A 14,861-nucleotide genomic window follows, 5' to 3' on the forward strand; every position below is an offset into this window, starting at 1 on the left:
AGCGTAAATTATATTGTTGAAAATATCCCATTTAATTTTGCGTGACAGCTGATAGTGTTAGTGAAATGCACCGTATGCGTACACGTCCGCAGAAAGGCTTACTGGAAGTGGTGCATGAACCTAGGAGCGGGACAACGGCCAATCTTGGAATATTCAATTTCCATGATTTTACAAAAAATTTCATAACTTCGACAATTTCCAACCGATTTCATCCATTAAAGGCTCATTTTCTCCAGTTTTTAATGGACTTTAAGAATAAATTATGGAATGATCTTTTGAATCTTTTTATCCCATTAAAAATGTTGATTAAAACAAAATTTTTATGGAAAATTCGCAGGAAAAATAAAAAAAAATGCTGTAAATTTTTAAATGACTTCAAAATTAAATTTTTAATTAAGACATAATATTCTAGTGAACGATAGTAAATTTATTTAGCTTCACTTTCATAAAAAAAGATTTAAAATTGGTGATAATTGACATTTTATATCAAAGATATTGACATTTTAGTAATCGTACTTTTGTCCAAAATTCAACAAATCAAAATTTTTGTGTATCTCAAAAATGGCTCTACTTTAATTTTTTTTTCTGACCACGGCATTGAATTCAGCGTAGGATTTTGCATTAGAAACGTTGGTCAACCACTAAAGTTTACACTTTTTATGTTGTTTTGTAAACTAGTGTAATCATCCATTAAATACAGTTCAGGAACACCCTATTTACCAAAACGAAAACAAACGGATAAAATATTATTGATAATTCAGCAAAGGTGGAAAACAAAAATATTGCTGGGCGACCAGAAAAGTACTGTCAAAAAACACTTACTGCAGCTTCAGCAAAACATAATAGATTTACTGAAGATTCAGTGAAATAATTGCATTTTGACAGAAGTTTGAATTGCAGAAATCTGCAGCAACTTTATTTTCCTGGATAGTTTGCTAATCTTTCATCATGGCCAAAATCAGCAAAAAAAAATCCGGATTTTCAGCGATTTAAATTTGATGGTACCCTTAATAAACGGGTATCATACACTAACGATATCATAGATGATACGAACATACCACATAATGTTGGGATGATATCCCGAATTGGTGGTTAGGTGCTTCTTATGGTTATTGTTTATGCGGGACGATCGATGTGATGGTGAAAAGCCAGCATTTTTTCCGTGCACCTCTCTTGCCTACATTATTTTTGCACTGGGCCTTCCGCACTGACTTTCTGACAACACGCGCGCTCACGCACACAAACGCACTCTGACAGCTCTGCATCGTCGATCGACCCCGAAACTGTCATCGTCTCGGTTTCTGTGCGAAAATTTTTGTCATCATCCGTTTCGTTCGCTCGCGATTGCCCGCAGTTTTCCGCAGCCTCCCCAGAGAAAATTCTCCAATTTTACTGGCCTTTTTCCGACCCAACTGGCCTCCCGCTTGGTGGTGGATTGATGTCCGATTCCGAAACGTTGCGTTCGACGCGTCGCGAGTGAGTTTCCGGGCTGCTGACAAATCCCATCGAAGGAAAGCTGATAACGAGAAAGTGTCATCATCCTTGAATAATACGGGCTACGCTTAGAAAAAAGAGGAAAAAGGGGAGGGCCGGAGAGTGATGACACTGGATGCTAGCGTTCTGCCATCGGAGCTGGTCACAACCGCTCAACCGCTGGTCGGACTGTCCGGGTTGGACGTGCAGCGAAATGCCACCCACAAGACGATCTGGGATTCGTTCAACAACAGTAAGAAACCGGAGAGGTAACTCGGTTGATTGGATTTACGATTTTGGGGCGAGTTGTTATTTTGGTTTCTTTCCAGCGAGGCGATCCAGTATAAGTTGCTTCCATCGAACTATGAGTTTCCGGTATCCAAACCGAAGCGACAGTCCTACGAGTGGTACCATCCGAAGGGGATTCTGAAGCGGAATTGGATGCTGAAGCATCTTCACGTTCTTCCAGCGGTGGTGGTTCTCTTTCAGGACTTGGAATGGAACGATCCCCAGTGGAGCGAAAAGCAGCGGGATTGTGCTTCAATGATACAATCGCTGAAGAATTCCCTTCAAGGTCGACATACCCGGCTGGCGGTGGTTCTGCTTCAAAAAGGCGCTGCGTTGCCCCAGGGGGAGGATCTATTGGCTTCCGAACGCGCAGCCCATCTAACGAACAACTGTGACATCAATGCCAAAATGTTGTTTGTGCTAACCCACAACGATCACCTGATGGGGCAGATTCTGCGGTTGCAGTCCGCTTTTCTCGAACTTTCCCAATCGTGCTACACGCAAATTATGAAGCAAATCCGTTCCCACAAGGATCAGCTTACCGAGACGCATAAAATGCTCAAAATCAGGCATCTCTTCAAGCTGGGCTTCATCTCGGAACTGAAACTGGACCAGCAAAATGCACTGAAGCACTACCGGCAAACGTACGCCAATCTGGACGAGCTGCGAATCGTGGATACGAACTGTCTCGAAATCAAAACCATCGCCGGCTTCGTCAACTACAAGATCTGCCGGTTGTACTTCAAGGTGAACGCCCCGAAGGACGCGATTTCCCACTTCAAGAATCACATCAACAAGTACCGCAGCCGGGCGGGCTTCAAGGAGCTGCTGTTCGAGCACTACGCCTGGTTGAGCGTCCAGTACAGTGCATTCGGGGAACTGTTTTGCGACGCGGTCAAAAATGGCCTGGCACCGTTGCAGACGCAGCATCCGGGAATTTACTTCCACAAAGCAGCGGAATACATCGGCAAGCGGAAGGAAGCCTTCCTGCAGTGTGCGGCTTTGGGACCGACGGCGGCGGCGATCCCGGGAAGTGATGGACAGCCGGGAGCGAGCGGACAGGTGAGTACTCAATTTTTACATTTCGCTTGCTGGGAATGGCGGGAGCGGTTGCAATGGTCGTCATAGTAGCTCAACTTATGCAGTGACGGATACAATTTTCAGCACTGCCTTAGATACGAAAATTAGCAAAAAATTAAAAGCTTAAAAACTTAGAAATGTTTAATGCGTCAGAAATTTTAGAATAAAAGAAGTTTCATACACTTGATTTATTTTATTATTAAATGTCTGTGTTTGAATCAACTTGGAATTTAGGCTTTTTAAGAATTGCCTCTAGAATCAACTAAAAATTACCTCAGAGTTCATCTTAGGTATACTCCTTTTTTATTTGCTCCATAATACTCTAGAAATTCTCTATAAACCGCTTTTTAATTCACCCTGCAATTTTCATAAAATTCTTAATCTTCAAAGAATTTTCCTGAAAATATCTCTCCTCAGTATTCACTTAGTATTCTTCTAAAATTCTATATTCCTTTCAGAACTATCTTCAAGTGGTTCCGTAAAATGTTCCTCAGAATTGCCTTGGATCTCTTCTTTGAGTTCTCTAAAGATGATTACAGAAACAAGCTTGAAATTCTCCACAATATTCCTTTGTAATTTACCTCAAAACATCGTTGAAACTTTCCTCAAATTCTCTTTGAAATTCTCCTACGCGTACTTATCGAATTATCCTCAGAATCTTCATTGAATTATTGTCAGAATTCCCTTTAGATTTTCCTGCTTCTCGTGAAATTCTACCTACAAGTACCTTGGAGCTCTCCTTAGAATTCGCTTTCAGTTCTCCTTACAAATCCCTTAAAAAAATATTTTAGTCAGAACTCTCTTTGAATTCTCTTTGGAAATTGCCTTGGAATGATCCACAGAATTCTTTTGTAAATTTACTTTCAATCCTACTCAGAACTACTTTGTGTTATGAAATATTTTAAAATTCCTGCCAAGGTTCTCTGGCGTGCTTCAATATATTCTATTCTTAAAAAATTGCCTTATAAAGAAAGTTGAAAATTCCTTGAAGATTCCAGGTTATTCCACCCTGTAGAAACTACATATACAGTCAAAATTCCCCGTCTCAACCAACCCTCAATCAGTCTTCCCATTTCTCATTCCAGCCATCCTCCGCCAACCCAAACTCAGCGCTGTACAGTGACTTCTTCGGTATCCGGGGCACGAAAACCGGCGAACCCGTATCGGAGCAGCAAATCATCTGCCTGGTGCAGGAGATGGAAAGATCCCACAACCATTCGGCGGCCGTCATCATCCTACTGGGGCAGGCGATGGCCCAGTACAAGGTCTACAAATGCCTACGCTTCCGCAAGAAGCTAGCCATCGACATGGCCGAAGAGTACCTAAAAAGTGGCGATCACTCGAAAGCCCTCACCCTGTACTCGCTGATGTTGTCCGACTACCGAGTGGACAAGTGGTACACGATATTCACGGAAGTCCTGCTGAAAACCCTACGCTCCGCCTATCTCTCCGCTTCGGTGCCGCATTTTGTGGAGTGTAGCATCGAGACCCTGTCGCCGCGGATCGCCATGGACAAGGCGGAACGGATCCTGATTCTGGAGAATATCTGGAAGGTCTTCCACAACGTGTCGCCGGTGTCCAGCAGTCAGATAGCTCCGGAGCTGTCGGCCAGCTGGCAAACGGCCCTGTCTTCCTTCAGCAGTCCTATCAAACTAGATCTCGACCGCTTGAACGATTTGCTGGAGTGCAAGATCACGTTCGATCAGCGTCAGATCAAAAACGACGAAAAACTATGCCTGCAGCTGTATATCCGATCCATCGTGGAAGTTCCTTTAAAGTTGAAGAATTTCTCCGTCCTCTTGACGGATCTCAAATCCAGCTCGGTTCGCGTTCCGGCCATTCAGTACTGCGAGTACGCTCCAATTGAAGCGTCGTCCGAGGAGAACACACTCAAACCGATCGAGGAGTTTATTCTGGAACCCCACAAATGCTATCGGATCGTATTCGTCGGCGAGCGGTATCAATTCATGGAGAATGTGGACGTCCACATCTTCCGGCTGGAAGTGCAGATGGGTTCGGAACGAACCTATGCGGTGCTCTCGCTACGGGAAAAGCTAAACGTTCAGAGGGTGTTCAAAAACTACAATCCCCATCGGGACTGCATGGAGCAGATCGCTGTGATTAGTTCGTGTTATATTATTCCAACGTGAGTATTTACGGTTTGAAGTTAACGGTTGCGAAATTAGAGTGTTGGATTATTTGCAGGTTTCATCTAGGGTCGCAAACTAAACAGAACAACCAGCCAATGCTGACCAACGAGTTCTACCGAATAACGACGAAGATTTTGAACAATTCGGATCTCTGTCTGCAGAACGTCGGTGTCAGCATAAGTGTTCCGCAAAATCTACGAAGCAATGGTCGGTATTGAAGCGCACTGTAGACTGTGTTCCAGTTGATCACACTGCATTCCTTTCAGTATTCCTCACGACCGATCTGACCAGCCCACTACAGAAGATCAACTCCCAGGTGCAGATCGACATCGGCGAGCTTCAGATGCAATCGTCCAGCAGCGTTTCCTACTTCGTTACCAGCTTGATCGAGGGCAACATTGAACTGCGCCAGCGCTTGTACTACCAGACGGAGAATCTTCACCAAACGAAAACGGCTCCGGCAGCGCACTCCGTGACGGATTCCCCGTCCACTCCGAACAGCGAAAAGGAAGATTTGGCCAAGCTGCTGGCCAGCGATCGCACCGGCCAAAAGTATACCAGCAGTCATAACGTCAAGATTGAGCATCTGAACGAGGAACAGGTTCGGAAGATTAAGGAGGACACGGTCGTGGTGCCGTGCGTGGAGGAAATCAAACTGAGCGGCCGATTCTACACGCTGAGCCGGCAACCGTTGGCGCGGGCGTACAAGAACGAGGATTTCATCCTGCGGGTCAACATGGAGGTGAAGGCACCGGACGGGGTGGACGTGCTGGAGACGCAGTTTATCAGTGTAAGTAATCTGTCGTAAGAAATAGTGGCGACGAATCAGGTCATCATCAAATAATGGATTTCGAAAAGAAGGCGTCAGAGGGTTTCGAGGTGAAACATCAGCTACGACATCCTACTTGGATCGCTTTTCTTTGAATTCATCAGAAGAATGCAAGAAGTGTCTTCCGTGACCCCTAAAATCATGGGCAGAGGTCTTAACAAGCATCAAACTCAAAATTTTGGAATTAGCTTTGAGCAGAACAGAATTTGAATTCATCAATTCGGTGACCCCTAAAATCATAAGCAGGGGTCCTAATAAGTACCTTAAACTTTAGATTCTATAGTATGCCCTTACTGTGTTCAAGCAGCATAGATTTGAATGGAAGCTTGCAAGAGACCCTGATAGCTTCAGAAATGCGTTTAGAACCCAGTAAGGGCCTCTTTTTAAGATAAACATAACTTCCAAATATCTGAAATTTTGCATTTTTAATTACTTTCTGAACTGTTTAACTGATACATTTAAAAGTATCTTGCAGGTAGTCCTAACGAGGATCAGTAATGCTCTAGTTAAAGGTATTAACTTGTTTTAAAGAATTCCTATTTTAGCATATTTCCGCCTCGCAGCGTCGTCGAACATTTCTTAAGTCTTCTCGCACCACAGGAGCACAATATCACCGAAAAACGCTGCAGTGTCCCCTCATAACATCAACGGGAGGTCCTAACAAGCATCAAACTGAAGATGTTAATGAAAGCTTCAACTGAGCAGTTAGCTTTGAACAGAAGCTTGCAAGAGTACCTTCAGAAATAAAAATGGTTGTCCTTTGGATAATCTCTAAAATCATCGGCAGAGATAATAACCAGCATCAAACTCAAAATGTTGACTGAAACTTCAACATTGAACTCTAGAGTAGACCCCTGCTATGTTGCTTGTTCTAAGCAATGAATCATGAGCACAAAGGTCATCAAATAACAGATGTCTAAAAGAAGGTCTCCTAATGAAACTTCAGCTACGATCGTTTTTCTTTGAATGCATCAGAAGAATGTAAGAAGTTTTTTCAAGCATCCGACTCAGGATTTTGATGAAAAATTCAACTGTGGAATTAACATTGAAAAGAAGATTGCCTTCAGAAAAACATCAGCAGAGGTCCTAACAAGCGTCAAACTCAAGATTTATACAGAAACTTCAACTTTGGACTCTAGATTAGGCCCTTGCTGTGTTGAAGGAACCAAGTTTTAAATACATACTTACAAGCTGGCTTGATGGAGCCTTACTCGCGAGCTAAGTAGACCCTACACGATTACTTTTATTGACAATAATCGTATTGTCAATACATTCTATATTGACGTCAATATATCGAGATTGACAATATTTCTGAATTCACATCATCAATATTATTGTCAATAATTCCCCTTCGCGTTAATATATTGATGCGTGTGGGGTTTGCTTTAGAAATGAGTTGAGCGTAGCCTTTTTCTGAGGAGTAGAATGCAGGAGACTGCCCTAATAAAAATTGTATGGTTAATTTGCTTAACGACGTGTTCTGGGTATCATCCAAACCATTTGTGGAATAGTTCAATGATTTGGGTTATCGTTCGTTTATGGTTATTTTTTATTAAGGTGGCAACCCCATATCAATCCTATACGTTTGACAGTAGGGAAGATCACGGGCCTTATTCAAATACGACCCACCTGACGTATACATGAAGGACAGGGACGCAAAATCGTGTTGTAAGCAGAAAGACAAGAGCAGATGAATGCATCCAAAACATGGCCGCCAGCCAGGCCCCTGGAGTAAACGCTGAGCTTCTTGCTTCGAACAAAAAAGTCATCTGGAGTCTCAAGGGCCACCCACATTAGATCCGTTTGCGTTGAATAACGTAAATTTGACAGTTAGACAGTAGATTTAGCTTTCACTTTGCCGCAACGCGTCCAATCCGGATCTAATGTGCGTGGGCCTTCAAAAAGCGCACCTCACGTCAAATAATCCTCTCGCTGAAGTTCACTCTCCCTCTCTCTCGAGGAGTTTTTGTTTACTTCTTCCATATCCCTACCGCCACTCACTCGAGGTGAGGACTGGCTAAACTCGCAGGACAAGAGTGTTTTAAAACCTCCAGTGAGTTTGAGGAGTTTCAGAAAGCCTGCCTACAAGATACCCCTGCGAGCAGTAGTACCGTAGTACCAACATAGTACCATTAGAAATAATCGAATTATAATAATTATCGAAAATGTTGAGCTTTGCAAAATATTCTTCACAAGCTCACATGATGTTTGAACTTTTCAAATAATATTGCTGAAAGTGAAGAGAGCTTCTTCAGGAGGTCATCACAATTAATTGATTAAAGGTCTTAGCACTTTCAAGAATACCTTTTCAAACATCTTCGCCGCTCAGGATCTCAAAGTCATTTAAAAATCCTTAATCAAACTCAAGATTTTGACTTTAACTTTTACTTTGAAACTTTGAATAGGAAATACCCAACAAACATTTTAAGTTGCATAAGAGCTTATTCAGGCAAGAGTTTGCTTGTTCAGCCAAAAATATGCTTATTCAGCTTCAGCTTAAATTTTTTGTTGGGTAGACTTGAACCGAAGACTACAAATGAAGAAGACTGGCAACTCTGCCAAACATTAGGAGACAGTAACAGCCAGGCATGGAAAATCATTTGCATTCATTTACATTCATTTGCCTCTAACTTTTTTCTTCAACAGCATTCCGTAAAATAATGTAAATAGCTTTTGTAGGTTTTGCTATAAGCTACAACTTTTGTTAACAAGTCAAATCCGTATCTCTGATGCATGACGAACCAGAGCGAACAGAAGCCACTAGTCTTTTTCAGTGAATGAATTTTACATTCACTGAAAAACAGTAACAAGTTCTGCCCGGTCTAGTTCGTGATGCATGAGAGATACAGATTTGAGTTATGAGCAAAAGTTGTAGTTAACAACAAAACCTACAAAAGTTTTATACATCATTTTGCGGAATGCTGTTGAAGAAAAAAGTTAGAGGCAAATGAATGTAAATGAATGCACGAAATAAATGCAAATGATTTTCCATGCCTGGTAACAGCAACGCCTTTTCTGAGCAAAAGTGAAACCTGTGTATGATGGTGTGTGTTCATTCACTAGTGCATTCACACACATAGGTAGAAATAAATAGCTGTCAATTATTGGTTTTGTTATGATTGTCGTAAAAAGTGAAAATTCCAGCTGAAATTGAACAGATGGGTAATTAAATTTGATTTGAAAATAAAAACTATGGCAATGATGCCATTCGAGGGGGGCGACACATCTAAATCTCAATTCTCACACTAGCGAATAAATCTTCGAAAAATCTTTTACTTGCATCGCGCTTCATCTTTTTGCAGGAAATCTTCAAAATCGCGAAAAATCTTCTTTCTATCTACTCAGTGTACGCGCAGCTAGCCATACAGCAAAACACAATATTTCCTGCATCGTAGATAGAGTCGTCATAGAGGTAACTCTAAGACCAGACGAAACGTGCTCAACTTTTTGGCTCAGCTCTAGTACTATCTTCGGTCCCAAGCTAATCAATGCACCCCTCGAAACGCTCGAAACATATGAAAATCCACGCATCCCTCATTTTATCTGTCAAACTCTCATAGCGAATCAAAACAAACATAGTGTAGTACTAGAATTTATACTAGAATGGGATACGTTAATCGATTTGCTTGGGACCAATAGGCTAGTCAAGTAGTGAGCCAATTTGAAATCGTTCGTTTCCACGGGTTTCCACAGTCTATTATTTGAAATTAGCATCTTCAACTATGTTGGAAAATTGTTTTATAATCCATCCGATCATTGAACTTTTCAAAATATATTGTTAAAAGTGAAGAGAGCAGGTCCTAACGACCAGCAGTACTAGTACTAAAAATTCCATTTCTAACGTTTCCTCGCCCCGCAGGATCACAACATCATTGAGAAACCGTACAAGGGCCAGCAGCGTGTCGCCGGGACCAAGCTCCGCCAGGGCACCCGTTTCGAAGACCTTCGGCTGCTGAACTCCATCAACTGCAGCCGGGATTGGATAATGCAAAGCGATTATCTCAACAACGACGTCCACCTGACGTTCAGCCGTAGTCGGACGCCGGACCACGGTGCGTTGCAGGCCCCATCGGCGGGGGCGGTTGCAAACCGTCAGCCGCCGGACGACCAATTCAACCGGAGTTTGCTGGCCAAACTGCCCACCAATGCCACGATCATCGGTAGCACTAATGCCAACCTAACGAATCAGTTGAATCTTCCACTAACGAGTTCATCCCAATCTCTCAATGCTGCTACTTCGGGATCTTCTCCGGTGCCTCCGGCTTGTCCTTCACAAACGACAGGTGCTGCAATGACTTCGTCGACGGGTAGTGCAGACGATTTCAAGGTGAAACCATTGACTAGTGGTTCTGGCCCCGGGGGCGACCAGCAACAGAAGGAGGATTTTACCAAACATCTAGCACAGGTGAAGAACATCTACAACCATACTATCGACTGTGTTCAACTGACCAACAACGAGCGGAACGGGTTCATCAACGCTGCGTTGTGTACTCAATCAGCTACTCCTTCGGTAACGGTACCCGCCAAAGCACGTTCCGTGGAACCCAGTGGAACGGACCAGTCCGGTGCAGTCAAGGAGAAGATGGTGATCTTCGGGGTGTACTGCATTCGGTGGTGTCGCAGCAGTGCGCCCAGCATGATCAACGAGTCCAAATTTGTGATTAACGGGATAGGTAAGGCTGGTCGTCCTGAAGGTCATAATAAATACAAACTGAAATCTGTCATTATGATGATTACAGAAGTGATAGATCCTCCGCTGAACATCTACTGCTATCTGGAGGAGAAGATGTACGTTCGAGTGCCGATGACCCTCCGGGTCACGTTGAAGAACCCGACGCGGAAAATTGTTCACCTGCAAGCACTGTTGAACAGCTCCGATAGCTTCATGTTCTCCGGTCATCGGCAGGTAATTTTTGTTCGCCCTCTCAAAAAAAATCTCTTCTAAATGTCCACCTTCTCAGTTGAACGTCACCATCTTTGCCTTTTCGTCGTACGAGCTGCTGTACAATCTGTACCCCCTGAAGGCCGGTTGGCAGCCACTGCCGGAGCTGCAACTGGACTATGTCTACCACGGAAACGCGGGAACTGCGATGGTCAACAACAGTGGCGGTGTCCAGCAATCCGGGAAGCGTACTCCGGTGCCAGGTGCCGGTTCGATGGTGGCCAGTACGAACACCTCCGGTGGCGATTCGGTCGGTAATACTCAACCCCAGCAAGCTGGTACCGAAGCAGAGGACACGTCCGACGAAAGTCTGGAAGCACAGCTCAAAGCCGAACTGGACTCGCTGGTCAAGCGGTGGATGCCCAAAATGGTTTTTATTCATGTGAGTGATCTGAGATTAAATTTCTGCCATCCAACTAGCTAACGGCAACTTCCATCTATTCCTACAGCCTCCAGCGCGGAAATAGGTAAGTAGGTAATAGCAATCTAACGTCGAAAGAGCCTTAGCCGATTCGAGCGAAAGTTATTACAAAAGTCAAACCCGTTGGGCGTTGGATTGGGCGCGATAAACGCTGTACGGCGATTGTTTCCCTTCCATTTTCCATTAGTTGTTCGAAATTGAGTCGTTTGATTGTAACAACTCGACGATCGACGACGAGTTAGTATAGTAGCGAAGACATCAAATCAAAAAGGCTGGCAACTCTGCCGGAATCCAAGCGACAGATACAGTAGCGTTGCGCTCGAGCGGAAGTGGAAGTACTGCATAGAAAAATGAGCAAAAACACAAACCTTTCTTCTGAGGTTGTAATCTTTGCTATCGTTCGAAGCATTTAACGTTGAGCGGCAGATGACGAGAATGGAAGAGTTTTCAGTCTTCTTGATATGTTGTCTTCGATAGTAGTAACACAACACAATCTGTGCTAGTGAGTTATTATTACAAAAAATGTATTGAAAATAGAAACATGTCATTCGACGAAACATTCTGGTTCTCTGCGTTGCCTAACGTCTTGAGCCCGAGATACTTTTCTAGATAAGTTTACCACGTAGAGGTGACACACTGAGTTTTAATTCAATTATTCCGCTCCGTATTGCGAATAGATTTGTAGATATTATGAAGGCAAAAATAATTGATCCGTGCAGTGGAAGTTATAGTTAGGAATGGGACATGCACGACTGATCGAAGGACAGTGGTAGCTCGATATCTATTAGCCTAAGTAAATTGAGAATGTGTAATATTATTATGGTATATAGGCAAGTTGGCAATCGGCGACGCTAGTGGTTTTGATGTTACAACATCCGTAAAGTGTTGATAGAAGTTGAATGGATACGAAGTTACAATATTATTTATTGATTTGAATCACTTGTGTGAACGTTTGTTTTTTTTTTTTTTTTAATATCACATTTCTTGGGGTAACCGTTTGTATAAAATGCAAGACAAATTTCGGAGATCTTCCTACTATGTATTTGCAAAATTTGCGTACATTCCAAGACTACCTTTTAAGGTGAAGAGTCCCAAAATAGAGTTCCAGTCAGGGGGTAAGTCACTCTGCCACCTTGTGCTTGTTGATTGTGTTTCTTGCGTGTTTTTGGATATCAGCAGGTGTTTTAGGGTGTTTCTGCATGTCGACCTACCTGTCAAAACCTTGAGCGAAAATTAATGCTTACTGGCAGCCATAACATCCACATTTGTTTATAAACTAAAATTGATGATTATTTTTATTGTTTGGTCGACTGTTGGAGACCTTTGTTAGTCCATCTCAATTTCGAACGTAACTAACATTATTAACAAATCATTAACGTAAATTAACAAAATCAATGCGAAACATTTGCAGGATTACATCTACGATCTGCAGTCGTTGGAGAATTATACCTTATTGTATGAAAACAGCAAAAGCCAAGGCTGATCGCGATCGTGAGCTGATCGATAAAGCGATGAAAACCTGGCGGAAAGGACAACTTGGATGTGACAGGTGGAATGTAGTATGGTGGCAGTGGAGACGGTTCCAGTGAGTACGGTTTTTATCAGGATAGCAAATCAGCCAATCTGGGCATCAACTAGTCGACCCAGTGCAACACCGACCCCGAAGAGATCATCAACACGTTTAGCGGGAAACAGCAGTCAAGCAATGAAATTCTGAAAGACCTGTTCGGAACCTGTCCGCCGAAGCCTCCGCCAAGGACGATTTCGACGACTTTAATTCATGGGCACGCCAAATCTACGATTCCGACGCTTCCGACTGCATCAAGGGCGGTCAAGAGTTTGGAGAGTTCGAATCTAATTCAGGAAATCCGACAACGAATCCCGCTGGTGATGACTTAGCCAATTTTGTGGCGTTCAGTTTGGCACCGGTTCCAGCAGCTGCCGCTACCAGTCACAGTAAATCAATGTGTCACATCAGCTACTACCGGGATGAGTTTGACGGGATTCAGCCTTGGTGTGTGGACTGTGTCTTATACCTTTGATTTTGTATTTGTTTGCATTAAAAGTACATCGTTGTATATTTTGTGAGAGCTGATATTTGTGCTCTTGAAATTTCGAGGTGATAATGAGATAAATCAGAATGAAAGATTGCAGAGCGATGCACCTTAATTGAGTGGAGTAAAATACTACGGCGAACTGAAAAGCAAATGTTTATTCTGCAAATTAGAGCGGCATCAAGCGTCCTGTTAAATACCTGGTGCAAAATATCATGACACTCACTCGACACTCGTCAACGCATCAACCGACTATCGTTGACAGAACGTTTTGTCACGCAGTGAAAGGTAAAGCCATGGCAAACAACAATCACCAGTAATGGCCGCTGCTTACAGGCAAAATGTAACACTCGCTGCTGATGATGAAAACCACAACGAAAGCAGTGAAGACTTCTGCAGTACGATGATGAAAAAAAAACAAAACGACATAAGAAAATTAAAAAAATGCCTACGCATTCCAAGTTCGTCACGGCAGGCGCGACTGTGTGAGTTACAAACAAAGATGGCACTTTGGAAGCCCTTGATCTCTCCGACACGGTTCTGCATACCGCTGCCTGCGTTCTTCACAGTCGTCCCAGACCCGTTGATGGATGTAGAGATAGGGTCTTCCAACCTGCTCTAGTATGTCTATTCGAATTCCAGTGGTATTGTATGCAGCTCTTCACCTTCCACCACGGCTCCATCGGCCGACAACGCATCTGTTGCAGTTAGCGCTGTAAACGTAGCTCATCTCCGGCGCATATACTACCAGAATGTTCGAGGACTACGGACCAAGGTAGATTCGTTCCTTTTGTCCGCTAGCGAGTGCGATTATGATGTCATTGTATTGACGGAGACATGTCTAGATGACCGTTTATGCAGTGTTCAACTGTTCGGAAATGCCTTTTCGGTTTATCGCACAGACCGTAATGCCTCGAACAGTGCAAAAACCCGTGGTGGAGGTGTCCGACACCTGTTTCCGATGCTCTAGAACAGCTGTGGCTAAGAATCACTACGCCAAGTCGAGCAATTAGTGAACCAATTTGGAATTCAATGACTATGCTCTGCAGCTCGGAGATTATAAACAGCCTTTGCTCCGGTGGAGTAAGTCGTACGATGGGTCCTCAATCGGTTCTATCGGCTGCTAGTTCAACGCTTATCGACGGTTTCGCTTTACATGGCCTTACGCAGATCAATGGATCGCTTTCTAGACCTTGTTCTGTCTAACGACTCTGGCATGCACCGTTTCGGAAGCCATAGAACCTCTGATCTTTCTTGATGCAGACCACCCTGCTTTAGACGTCCTGATGAACCTCCCAGCGCCAATCGTTTTTGAGGATTGTTCCGATAATAATCGTACACTGAATTTCCGTCGAGCCGACTATGTTGCGATTAGTGCTGCTATTTCCGGTATCGATTGGCGACCATTAGAATTAGCTGGATGTGTTGACGATGCAGTTGAATATTGCAGTCAAATGATTTGGGATATCATGGCTGAATTTTTACCTATTACCCGCCCCGCCACCGTGGTTTAACGCAATCATCTCTTCGCAGAAGGCCCCGGAGGCGAACCAGCCTCAGGCTGAAAGCCTCCCTAATAAAAAAAAAACTTAACTCTTCGCAGAAATCCAAAGCATTTCTGGTC

The 14,861-nt window shown here is 43.5% G+C and overlaps 1 protein-coding gene across 1 annotated transcript; it reads left to right on the plus strand.

Annotated features, from left to right (window-relative positions):
* The first annotated feature begins 1,289 nt into the window (after nucleotides 1-1,289).
* On the plus strand, nucleotides 1,290-12,119 carry gry (trafficking protein particle complex subunit 11 gry). The gene is made up of 9 exons (XM_065230383.1): nucleotides 1,290-1,742; nucleotides 1,803-2,823; nucleotides 3,927-4,987; nucleotides 5,047-5,198; nucleotides 5,258-5,781; nucleotides 9,680-10,493; nucleotides 10,560-10,726; nucleotides 10,782-11,144; nucleotides 11,212-12,119. Exons 1-9 carry the CDS (start codon nucleotides 1,600-1,602, stop codon nucleotides 11,227-11,229), a joined length of 4,263 nt encoding a protein of 1,420 aa, XP_065086455.1. The 5' UTR covers nucleotides 1,290-1,599; the 3' UTR covers nucleotides 11,230-12,119.
* The last annotated feature ends 2,742 nt before the right edge of the window (nucleotides 12,120-14,861 follow it).

This window comes from Ochlerotatus camptorhynchus, unplaced genomic scaffold (genome assembly GCF_037179485.1).
Source record: "Ochlerotatus camptorhynchus isolate MF236.1 unplaced genomic scaffold, CSIRO-AGI_Acam_v1.1 ptg000330l, whole genome shotgun sequence".
Classification (NCBI taxonomy): Eukaryota; Metazoa; Arthropoda; class Insecta; order Diptera; family Culicidae; genus Ochlerotatus; species Ochlerotatus camptorhynchus.